General features: G+C 53.6%; 1 protein-coding gene across 1 annotated transcript; it reads left to right on the forward strand.

The window, feature by feature from the left end:
• The first annotated feature begins 210 nt into the window (after nt 1-210).
• Rhod (ras homolog family member D) lies at nt 211-10,244 on the forward strand. The gene is made up of 5 exons (XM_020161561.2): nt 211-407; nt 5,193-5,280; nt 6,015-6,124; nt 9,019-9,153; nt 9,637-10,244. The coding sequence occupies exons 1-5, from the start codon at nt 276-278 to the stop codon at nt 9,802-9,804; spliced, it is 633 nt and encodes a 210-aa protein (XP_020017150.1). The 5' UTR covers nt 211-275; the 3' UTR covers nt 9,805-10,244.
• The last annotated feature ends 2,159 nt before the right edge of the window (nt 10,245-12,403 follow it).

The following is a 12,403-nucleotide window of genomic DNA, read 5'->3' on the forward strand; positions in this document are numbered from 1 at the left end:
TGGCGCTACGTAAGTGTTTCTTGAGTGGCTGCATGGGACGGCAGGGCAGGGGTTCAGCAGCTCTCCACGCCTGCCTGGGGCCTCTCACCTGGGCTCGGTGGCCCCGGCCCGCCCGCCTGGGGCCCCCGCCCGCCCTGGCCGCCCGGCTCGCACTTCCTCCCGCCGCCCCGCCCCTTCCACATTCCTGCCCCGCCAGGCCGCCCCGCGCCCGGCCCAGCGCCGCAGCCCGCAGCCCGCCGCCCGCCGCCCCGCGTCCAGTCCTCCGCCAGCCCGGGATGAAGGCGGCCCAGGCCGCGGGAGAGGAGGCGCCGCCCGGCGTGCGGTCCGTCAAGGTGGTCCTGGTGGGCGATGGGGGCTGCGGGAAGACGTCCCTGCTGCTGGTCTTCAGGAATGGGGCCTTTCCCGAGGTGAGTGCCCCGGCTCACGGCCTGGCGCCATCCCGCACTGGGGAGCCCCAGGGTGCTCGGCTGCCCAGGGTTGTGCACGGCCAGGCTTCCCAGCGGGTCTCCCAAGAGATCGTGGGGGTCTAGGACAGAATTCTTCTGGCTCTGCCATTGGGAGGGATGCTTGGCTGTAAAGTGAGACCAATGGCACCTATCTGGGAGGGGTGTCACAGGGACTGAATTAGGTCACACCTGGATACATAGCAGGTCCTAAGGGAACACTTGGTGGCACAGCTTAGCTAAGACATAGTGACCACTTGGGAGGATTCAGATCATGTCTTTGCCATTTTACAAATGGCAAAGTCTCTCACCTTTTCTGTGCCTGTTTCCTTAACTGCTCAATAGGAAGGCTCTTGGGCAAGTCCCTCACCTTTTCTGTGCCTGTTTCCTTAACTGCTCAATAGGAAGGATAGTGACCACCTGAACTGACAGACAGCTGAGTGAATAGAAGTCAAGTGCTCAGCAACAAGCCTGCACACAGGAAAGACTCGCTGAAAGTTGGTTAATGATCATCTTTGCCAGGGTCTCCTCTTCAGCCCTTATGGCTACACTGCACATCTCCACTCCACCTTGGACGGGAAGAGCACATCAGCTCTGGAGTTGGGTTGTCACCTCCACCCTTCTCTAATGAACCTTGTGCCCCCTAGTGATTTGCTGAGCCTCTCAGATCCTCAGTTTCCTCACAGCAGCCTCATGGGGTGGAGGGACCCTGGAGAGGGGTGAGGCAGAAGTAATCTCAGGCTGATGGCTGTATGTGACATCTGACGCATCTGCTCTGGGCCTGTACTGTCCAGGCAGCCCAGCAAGCACCAAGTATGGGGCAGGGGCTAGGCTCAACTGCTGTACCTCTTTTGGCCCTATGAGGAGTCCATGGGTTTGCCTCCAGTGGCCACTCTTTGTCCTTTCCTATCCTAGCATCCTTTGAGCCCCTGGAAGTCTGATGGAGGAGGCAGGAAAGGCAGGGCCTGTAGACAGTGCTGGGCCTTGCTTACCACTCAGCATCAGCAAGCCACTGGTTTTGTGGTTTGCAGAGCTGACGTCAATTCCTTTGACCAGTTACCCAGTTTTTTTTAGGTTGAGGGAGTGTGTTTCTGGGTCCCCAGATGCTGCCCACAGGAAGTCAACCATTATGGCAACCTGGAGATAGCACCAACATTCTGGATCAGGGATCAGATGTCCTAGGTGGTGACGTTGTTGATGGCAAGAGAGAGCCTACAGTGTAGAAATGGACGCTGTGCAGCCATGAAATACATACATTTAGAGGACACACTGGGGCTACCATTGTCACCAAGGGGATGGATCAGTCTTGTCCAGGCTCTTTCCCTGTCTGGGGACCCTGGATTCCATAGCACAAGAGAGGCCTGTTTTCTGTTTGTTTTTTGAGACAGGGTCTCACTATGCAGCTCACACTGCATATGTAGCCCTCAAACTCTCCATCCTCCTGCCTCTGCCTGCTTAGTGCTGGGATTATAGGCAAAGAGGCCTTTGGAGTTTTTGTTTTGTTTTGTTTCTGCGGTACTGAGGTTTGAACTCAGGGCCCACACCTTGAGCCACTCCATCAGCCCTTTCTTGTGATGGGTTTTTTCGAGATAGGGTCTGTAGTGCTATTTGCCTGGGGCTGGCTTTGAACTTCAATCCTTCTGATCTCTGCCTTCTAAGTAGCAAGGATTACAGGTGTGAGCCACTGGCACCCAGCTAAAGATACCTTCTTCTTTTTTTTTTTTTTTTGGCTAGCACTGGGGTTTGAACTCAGGGATTTCACACTTGTTAGGCAGGTACTCTTAACGCTAGAGCCACTCTGCCAGCCCCAGAGAGGGGCCTCTTCTTATAAAGAACCACAAGATTCAAGTACAGGAGCCAGGTGCCTGTCATCCTAGCTACTTAGGAGGCAGAGATCAGGAGGATCACAGTTCAAAGCAAGCCTGGGCAAATAGTTCTCAAGACCCTATCTCAAAAAACCCTTCCCAAAAATAGGACTGGCAGAGTGGCTTGTGGCTCAAGGTGAAGGCCCTGAGTTCAAGCCCCAGTACCGCATAAAAAAAAAAAAAAAAAACCAAGATTCAAGTACAGGGAGGAAAGGCTTCACTTCATAGATAGGAAAACCCAGGCCAGGAAGGCAGTGTCCTGCTGCCGTAGCAGTGCTGGTCTGGAGCCCAAGTCTCCTTCCCCACCAGGGCACTCTCAACAGCCCAGTGCTCTGCCCCCTGAACCTAACCTGGCCTCCTTTCTCCAGGCAGCCCTGGGAGCCCAGGGAGCCAGCAGCTCTGCAGTGTGGGGGCTGCCTCCCAGGCTTCCTACCTGTATCACAGGGCAAAGAGCAGGCTGGGTATTTGGAGAAGCCTCAGTGGTCATCAGTTGTGGTCCAACCTCAAGTTCAGGGCAGAGGGAGCAAGGTGGGAGAGCTCTCGGGGCAGGGAGGGACCCCAGGGCTGTGTGCCTACCATTTCCACAGGGTGGGGCTAGGAGGTGGCAGGGAGCTCCCAGTCCTACCTGCCTACTGAACACGCTGAACCTTCCCGGTCCACACTCAGACCCCCAGAGACGTCCTACCTGGGAAACCCTGACACCCTCTCACTGTGTCCTTATCCTGTAATGGTCCACTCTGTGTGAGCCCCATGCTGGGAGGTACCAGACTGACTCACTTATGTCTGGCCCAGCACAAGCCCAGCCAGGCCTTCCTGACTGAGTACAGTTCAGCAGATAAGATTAGGCATTTTATTGGTCCCATGGACACAGGGGGCCTGGCTGGGGACTCAAAGAGCATGACAGAAGGTATAGACAAGAATCTCCAAGACAACATTCCAGAATAAGTGGAAGGCGGAAGGACCGTACTGTCAAGGGGACCCAGCCTGCTCATTCCTGAAACTCAGGAGAGGCAGGTAGTTGGGGACAGAGCCTCCTGTCTCTGGAACCTGACAGACCTGGCTCTGTCACTAGTCAGCTGTCTAGTGCATCACCTCAGGCAAGTCACTTCCTCTCCCAGGGTCCCCTCAGGAAAATGAGGATTCACTGACATTCCAAGGTTGCAGGGGTCAGAGATGGCACAGTAAATTGCCATATGGAGAACTGTGGAGCGTGTAGGCAGTGGGGCCATCACCACAGGGTTTGTAAAGCACTGGCATGTGTCTCTCAAGAGCTTCATACAGCATCCCTGCAGCTCAGATCAGAAGACCCCCAACTGGTGAGTGGGTGGGCCAAGCTGGGGGCTCAGACACAGGCATCAGTGCCTCCAAGATGACAGGCCCCTGCTCCAAGGCAGATGTGGTGGTTAGGGAAGGAGTGGGGAAGGTGGCATCTGGAGGGATGTATTGGGGCTGGTGCGGACACGGCCCCTGGCAACCAGGTAAGTAGTGAGCATTCATGCTAGGGCCTCAACTGCCAGTCTACCCTCCCTAAACATTGTGAGGTAACACCTTTCCCTTTAACCAATGATGGGGCTGGCCTGAAGCCACAGCTACTGGATGCCAGAGCCTGATCCTAAGCCAAGCTTCTATGATCCCAAAGCCAGTGCTCCTCGCTACCACGTCACAGTGCGATCTAGGCCTGAGGACGGGGTCTTGTGTAAGCGGGAGAGGTGGGTTATGATATTCTCGTATGTTTCTATTGGATCCTGTTGGTAGAGGGAGTGATGGCGTGGTAGGTTCAGGGCAGGCCATCTGGACTTCTCCATCTTTCCCAACTGCCTAGTTTAACCCCCATTGCATGACCTCCCAGGTGACCTAGAAGACAGTGCTGACCCACTGCCATGGTTGCTCCTCCCAGCTTCCCAGGGCCTGACTCAGAGGGCCAGCAGGCAGGCACGAAGTCCTCCTGACTCACAGACAGGTGGGGGCCCCACACACACTATGGGCCCACCAGCCAATCCTGAGCAAGTGATGAAGGCCTGGGGACCCAAGACACAGGAGAGCCACAGATACCCTTTTGGGGCAAAAAAAGTACCCAGTTGTGACAGAGTTCAAAAAACCTCCTTCCCTGTTTCTTAGGCCCTGTTCTGCAAAGCCTCCTTCTTCCTTCCTGCATTTCCCTCTGAGTACCAAACCTGTCCTGTTTGCCATTTATCAGCCTTTGTGGAGAGGGAGCATGTTCAGGCCAGGGAATGCTGGGGTTGGGGGTCTCTGCCCTGGGTCACCTGCCCCTGAGAGGCAGAAACGGGGCCATGTGGGAGGAGATCAGGAAAGGCAGTCTGGGGGAAATGGTGCTTGACAGGGGTCTTGTTTGGATTTCAAGAGGTTGAGAGGCATAAGAAAGACCCCCCCCAAAATGGCATGAGCTCCCCAAGGCAGGTTCTAAGTCTTATTTATTGCCTGTTCTTCAGTGTCCCAAACTGAGCCCAGAGAAGATACTGATGTTTGCTGAATGAATATATGAATGAAGGAACAGATGTAAGCCACTGTCATACTAGTAGGAATGAGGCTCAGAAGGGGGCCTCTGTCTAGGGAGGCAAAGATAACCAGAAGCTGGCATGTCCTGAGTGCTTATTTTGTACTAGGTTCTGTGCTAAGGGCTCTACATGACGTATCTCATTGACTCCTTATAGCAACACTCTATGGTAGGGACTTTAATCTTCCCCTTTCATACTAGAGGAGAACAAGGCCAAGAAGGGTGGGGACCTAGCTGGCACCCCAGCTCCTAGCCCCGTTCCCCCCAGGCTACCTAGGAGCCTTCCCAGGAACTACTCTGGTATGCAGGCATTCCTGGGATTCTGGCCTGCCCCAAGCATCTTCATGGCCCCTCCCCATTCTTCCTCAGAGTTACACCCCCACGGTGTTTGAGCGGTACACTGTCAATCATCAAATGAAGGGCAAACCTGTGCATCTCCAAATCTGGGATACAGCAGGTTGGTGTGGGGGACTGGGGGAGGGATAGGGAGGAAGAGGGGTTTCTGGGGGCCCCAGATTTCTGGGACCGAGCCCTGCCCTCTGCCTTCTGAAGCAGGGAGGCCAGCCAGTCTCCAGGTGACAGGGTTGTCAGGATTGGGGGGGCGTCCCAGAAAGTCCAACTGTCCTAGCTTGTGCACCTGGGTCTGCCTACCTCTCCACCCCAGGGAAGCCCATGAGTCTTGGAGGTGAGCAGAATCCAGGGCTCTTTGCTTGCAAGGGGTGGGCTGGCCTGGCCCTGGGCTTTCTACCCTGACCGTGGCCACTGCCCTTCAGTCTCCTGGCCTCGTCCACACAAGGGTTAGCTCCAAGCTAACCTCAGGGAGTCACAGCTGCCCTCTTCCCTCCAATGGGCTAAGATGTCTTTGCGATGATTCTGCCTGCCTTTCTTCTCATCAACCAAACCCAGGGTAAACCGGGCTTAGGAGGGACAGGCCTCAGTTCCTCCAGACTGCCCCCAGCCTGGTCTCTGTCTTGCGTCCAGTCCTTCCAGAACAGGACCTCCCATCAATGCTGTCCCTAGGCCAGGGCTCTCCACAGGCAGGCCAGCTAAATGCTGCTCCCCAGGAGAGGGGCACAAAACCAGGCCCTGCCCTTCAGAAGCCCCTTCCTGTTGGGATCACCTCCCTAATGTTGGGGAGGTGCTGACAGCAGCCAGGATCTGGAAGGAGTGACCCTCCCACACTCTGCCCAGGGCAAGATGACTATGACCGCCTACGGCCCCTCTTCTACCCCGATGCCAGTGTCCTGCTCCTCTGCTTCGATGTCACCAGCCCAAACAGCTTTGATAACGTCTCTAACCGGGTAAGTACTGGGGTGAGGGAGGCAGTCCCCATAGCCAGGCCACTTTGCTCCCCACCCATGACCCGGTGACCATCAGAGCTTGGTCAGTGCTAGACGACATGGAGTCTAGTGCCTTTGCCATATACATATGGGAAAACTGAGGCCCAGGGGGGCACAGTGACTTCCTCAAGGTCACACAGGGATTTGGTGTCAGAGTCTGCCCTGGTCTGTGCTTCCTTACCTGCCCTCTACTGTGGACTCAGAACACACCAGCCACCAGCTTTTTTTTTTTTTTTTTTTTTGACTACAAATTTGCTAGGCAGTTATTCAACCACCTAAGCCATGCTCCCAGTCCTTTTTGCTTTAGTATTTGTATGTAAAGGTCTGCTTTTGTTTTGCCTGGAGCTGGTTTTGGGCATGATTCTCCTCCATCTTTCTCCCTATATAGCTAGAATTACAGGCACACACCATCACACCCAGCTTGTATTTGGGATGACTTTTTGCCCAGGCTGGCCTTGAACCATGATCCTCCTGATCTCCGCCTCCCAAGTAGCTGAGATATTCATTTCATGCCTAGCTCCAGAATACCAGCTCTTTCAACTGTGACTCTTCTTGAGAATACTGTGTCACAGAGGTCTCTATCTCCCTAGCCCACGCCTGCCCAAGGCTGTGTGAACCATAAAATCAGATTCTAGCAGCACTCAGCAACCCCACCCCCCAGGTACCCAGCTGCTGTCTTTTTGCGGCCCCCAGGATGCCTTGAAGCTGCATGGGGTTCCCACAGTGCTCAAAGGTATCAAGGATGTAGCCCCCTTGAGTTACTCCACCCTCCCCACTGCTACCAGGACCTCCACACAAATGGCACATTCCAGATTTCCTCAGGGCATTGCCAATGACAGCATTAGTAATGACAACAACAAAATCGTGGCAGCAACATTTATTTAGAATTTACCATGTAGCTGAGCATGATGGTGCACACCATAATCCCAGCTACTCAGGAGAGACAGGAGGATCAAGAGTTCAAGGCCAGCCTCAGCACAGTCAGTGAGGCCCTATCTGAAAAACAAAGTTAAAAAACTAAAGGGAGTCAGTACCTGTGGCTCATGCCTATAATCCTAGCTACTCAGGAGGCAGAGATCAGTAGGATCCAGGTTTGAAGCCAGCCAGGGCAAATAGTTTGCAAGACCCTATCTTGAAAAAACCCATCACACACACACAAAAAAAAGGCTAGTGGAGTGGCTCAAGGTGTAGGCCCCGAGTTCAAATACCAGCACCGCAAAAGAAGAAAAGTTAAGACCTTATCTTGAAAGAGACCATCACAAAAAGTAAAAAGGGCAGCCAGGAGTGGCTCAGGTAGTAAGAATGCCTGCCTAGCAAGCATTAGGCCCTGGATTCAAATTCCAATACTGCCAAAAAAAACCCCTTACGTCTGGGGGCATGGCTCAAGTGGTAGAGCCTTAGCCTAGTAAGTGTGGGGCCCTGTGCTCAAACACCAGTACAGCCAAGAAAGGAAGAAAGGAAGAACTGATCTTGTACTAGGCACTGTTCTTGGCACTACATGCACTTATTTGCTTATTTCACCCCTAACAACCTTGTGGAGTAGATACTAGTATTATTTCCGCCTTGAGTTACTTATTCAAAGATACATATCTATTAAAGTGGCAACTCTAGGATTTCAACCCAGAAAGTCTGCCACATGCAATCATTCAGAGCTATTAATCGAGCACATCTCTATGCCAGGTGCTGTTCTAGGCACTGGGGACAAGGAGGGACAGTGGTGCCTGGGACCAGGGTGTTAGCTATGGGGATAGAGGGGGTGGGGCGTGGGTGGATTCTGAACTGACCTGGAAGGCAGAGCCTGGAGGATTTGCTGATAGACTGGATGTGGATGTGAGGGAGAAGTTGGGACCAGAGGAGGCAGAAGGTGGAATTGCCATTCCCGAGATGAGAAGGGACCGACTGGGACAGGCTGCACACCCAGCGTTGAGGCTGGAGCCTCTAGTCCCTGGGGAGCACAGGCCTGGCTGGAGAAGCCAATTCAGAGCTGCCAGTCGGTCAGATGGGTACAACCAGGGACCTGGGACCTAGAGCAGCTAAGGGAAAGGAGAGACCACTTCCCTGAGCCCAGTGGGGAGGAGGGTGTGAGCTGATGAGATCCGAGAGAACCAAGAGAGTGGGGTCCTGGGTCCAGTGTGGATCTGTTGCAGAGGAGGGGATGATCTGATTTCAAGGTTGCCATGGGCTCAGCCCAACTGCAGACTCACTGTGGGGTTCAGTAGAGCCACCCAGGAGCCCCTTCCCATGGGTGGGACATGGGGAGTCTGTCTAGAACCCCAGCTAGGTCCCATTGGGGCTCCAGGAGTTGGACCGTTCTGCCAGTTTTTCCTGGACAGTGCAGCCTCTCTCTGCTTCTCCAGGGCCCTAGCTGTGGTCTAGGCTAAAATAACCTGGCCCCAATGACCTCTCACTTCACAGAGTAGTGACACAGGAGGGGCCCTTCCTCCAATGGGCAAACAGTTGCAGCAGACAGCTGCTGCAATCATTTTGTAAGCTGGTTTATTTGGCCCAGTTCAGGAGGCAGCCAGGAGAGTCCTTACCTTGCAGAGGGGCTGGGAGGAAACAGAGCTCTGGGCTCAGTGTCTCAAATCCTGCCATTTTCAGTTGTGTGACCAAGGCCAAGTTTCATAGCCTCTTAGTGACCACACCTGTACAGCGAACTTGCTGCTAGGACTCCAGGGGTTAATGAGTTCCCATGTGTAGATTCTTAGATGGGAAACTGGCCCTGAGTACTTGTGCTCTAAATGTTAGCCAGGCCGATTATGGTTGTTGGAGTCCAGCCTGGGGAGCAGGAGGGTGGCCCACTGAGGGACAGAGCCTCCCCATGGCTTACACTTTCTTTGCTTTGTGCCTTGCAGTGGTACCCTGAGGTGACTCACTTCTGCAAGGGAGTGCCCATCATCGTGGTGGGCTGCAAGACTGACCTGCGCAAGGACAGGACCCTGGTGAACCAGCTTCGGAAGACTGGGTTGGAGCCTGTGACCTACCACAGGGTAGGAAGCCCAGCCAGGTGGTGAAGGGACTGGAAGGGCGCCTCAGGATACCTTTCCCCTGTGCCTGGCGGGAAGCATTTTTTGGGGGATCCTTAGAGGCTGTCCAGGGTCAGGAACTGCCAACGCTTGGAAAGAGTACCTAGTATATCTGGAAGGTTCTGCCCAGAGAGGGAAGAATAGGGTATATCCATGCCAGACCTTAGTCCTAGCCACCAACTTCACAGAGGCAAGCCATTATTCATTCTGCTACACGTGTGCCTGGGTCAGTTGGAAGTTCATTAACTGGGGCCTTGAGAGGCAGAGACCCAACCTGGCCCTAAGGCCACAGTATGAAATGTTGGTCAGGAGCTGAGGGTCCCTAGAAAAGGCCACTTTCACTGTTTTCCCAAAGATCCCCACTGGACCAAGAGGGCCACAGGGAGACTGGGAGTGAGGTCGCCCCCATGCCCGCTCACAGCAGCCGCATCCACCTCTCTCTAACAGGGCCAGGAGATGGCGAGGTCCGTGGGCGCAGTGGCCTACCTCGAGTGCTCTGCTCGGCTCCATGACAACGTGCACGCCGTCTTCCAGAAGGCGGCCAAGGTGGCTCTCAGTAGCCGCAGTCGCAACTTGTGGCGGCGGATTACCCGGAGCTTTTGCGTAGTGACCTGACCGACCCGGGGCCCTCCCTGTCCCCGACTGCCCCCGGCAACTTAGAGAAAGAGCCCCCGTGCTGACCTTCTGCAAGTTGGCTGGGCTGGACCCAGACGCCAGGCTGGACCTACCGAACTGCATCTCCACAGATGGGTACCGTGAGGCCAGACTCTGGGGCTTGGGAACCCGGAACTGAAGAAGTGGGGTCCCGGGCCACCCAGCCCTGGAACCATTCACAGACTCCCAGCGCCCAGCCCTGAACCCAACATCCTGGGCTGGCCTGGCCTGCGCAGCCTGGCCTGGCGCCACCTCGTGGCTGCTCGCGGGGCTGCACCTGCAGGACCTGGTGGGGTTCTTCAGGACCATCCTGCCAGAACCCACACCCTGCCCCTTTCCCCTTTGCAGTACTTGTCCCACTGGTAAGTGTAAAAACTAAAAATTACACCACTTGTTATCTCTGTCCTGCCTCTTGCTTCAAAGGGTCTTTACACACTTTCCAAAGTGGCTAAGAGCCCACCCCTGTAGGCACTGGGGTGAGACCGCTTGGATCCAGACACAGCTTTATCACTTGGGGAAAGTTCTTCTGGGCCTCAGCCTTCTTATCTATAAAGCAGAACCAACCTCCGGGTGCTGGTGGATCACTCCTGTAATCCTAGATACTCAGGAGGCAGAGATCAGGAGGATTGAGGTTCAGAGACAGCCCAGGGAAATAGTTCACTAAATAAATAAATAAATGGCTGGTGGAGTGGCTCAAGGTGTAGGCCCTGAGTTCAAACCCCAGTACCATAATAAAAATAAGAAGAAGAATCCTGTGTGCAGCAACCTGCAGACCCTCCAATGTCACCATGACAACCTTATCATCTCCCCTGGTCTCCCTCTCCAGGGAAGTTCCTTTTCTCTCCTGACAGTTTCCCCACCCACCTCTTCATCCTAGGGCCCCTCCTCTGTATGTATTCCACAATGTTACAGTCAGACTTGGCTTCTCTCTCTGTCTCTTTCTGTACAGTCTTGCTATGTGGTGCAGGTTGGCCTTGAACTTGAGATCCTCCTGCCTTTGCCTCCTGAGTGCTGGATTACAGGTGAGTGCCACTATACCTCGTAACTAGTCCTAATTTTTCTAATAGGCTTTAAGTACACAGGCTTTGGAGTCCCTGTGTGACAGCCCTAACTCTTGTCATAGTGTCAGACAACCAGAGAACCCCTTAAATACCAGGCTGTTATAGGAATAATGATTGAGGCCCTGGTGTCTCAGGGAAGGAACCTGAGCCAACACCTGGATCTCCTGACATCTTGTCAGCAACTCACCCTCACCAGCCAGCCCATGTTTCTCAAAACTGCTCTCCACCTGGCCCTGTGCTAGGCACCTGACAAGCATTTCCTCACTTCATCCTCTCTGCAACCCTAGAGAATGGGCATGACTAATCCGATTGTCAGATGAGATATGGAGGCTTCTGAGGGTAATTTGTAAAATCACAGAGCTATGGAAATGGCAGGACTGAGATTTGGACCAGACCTGCTTCTGCTCCCAGAGATGGAGCACTCTGCAGTACCAAGAGGGAAAGCCACAGGCTCAACAAGGGAATGTGAACAAAGAAATGAAGGAGACAAGGATCCTGACTTCAAGGAAGTTGACGTTTCACACAACAAAACGGATCTGCAAGAACTCAGTGGAAAAAGCACCATAGCTGGGGCTGGGTAGGCCAGTGGTAGAGCACTTGTCTAACATGTAGGAAGCCCTGGGTTTGATCCCCAGCACTGCAGGGAGCTGGGGGTGGGGGCAGAGAAGGCATCAAAGCAGAATACTTATCTAGGGCTCTCCAGGAATGCATATTTGAGGAAATCAGAGGACTGTCCAGATGTAGAGTAGGAAAAAGCATTCGGAGTGTGGGATATGCTTAGGGGAACAGCAATCCTATTCCCGAACAACTTGGACTAAACCCAAAGTAGAGCTGTCATCCAGGTGGGGTTTTCCACATGACCCCAACATTATTCACCTGCCACAGCTCAGCCCTGTTACCTGAGTTGTGGGTGGGCCCTCACCTGGAGCTGATTCAGATGAAACTGCTGGGCTGGGTGCTAGTGGCTGGTTCTCATTGAATGTCATGTGTTTTGGGCCTGAAAGAAATGGCCAGTTCTGGCTCACAGATTAATGTGATACAGTCCAGGTCTGCTCAGGCTCAGGGTTCAGTGATGTTAGCAAATACACTTTTGGATTTGGTCAGATGGGGTTTACCAAGTGCTTAGTGTTCACATTACAGTAGCAAAAGCTCAGATTTCAGCCAGAGCACGTGGGTGTGCCTGTAGCTACTGTTTCATGGTTTGACTCAGGTCAGGCCTTCAAGCATGAGAGCCATTCATTCATGCCAGAAATGAATCTGGACCAGGGAGGAATGGGGTGGGAAGACTCAGATCATATCCCAGTTGGGCCCAAGACTCTTTTAGGAAATGACTTCCCCTTAAGCCCCTGCAGGATTCTAAGTCTATTTGAAGTAGGCTACTTACAGAATCAGTTGTGATGAGTTCATATTTACTTAATATTTGCCAAGTGTCAGGCATGTGAAATATACCATTTAACTAAGGTGAATGGCTGGTGAACTAGATTCTATACAACACCTGC

The sequence above is a fragment of the Castor canadensis genome, chromosome 1 (genome assembly GCF_047511655.1).
Source record: "Castor canadensis chromosome 1, mCasCan1.hap1v2, whole genome shotgun sequence".
Classification (NCBI taxonomy): domain Eukaryota; kingdom Metazoa; phylum Chordata; class Mammalia; order Rodentia; family Castoridae; genus Castor; species Castor canadensis.

Bases quoted from the DNA above. Each gene is read 5' to 3' on its own strand.
- Rhod (XM_020161561.2), top strand. From the start codon at position 276: ATGAAGGCGGCCCAGGCCGCGGGAGAGGAGGCGCCGCCCGGCGTGCGG. The intron at 6,125-9,018 runs GTAAGTACTGGG...TGTGCCTTGCAG, and splicing joins TTGATAACGTCTCTAACCGG to TGGTACCCTGAGGTGACTCA. The intron at 9,154-9,636 runs GTAGGAAGCCCA...TCTCTCTAACAG, and splicing joins AGCCTGTGACCTACCACAGG to GGCCAGGAGATGGCGAGGTC.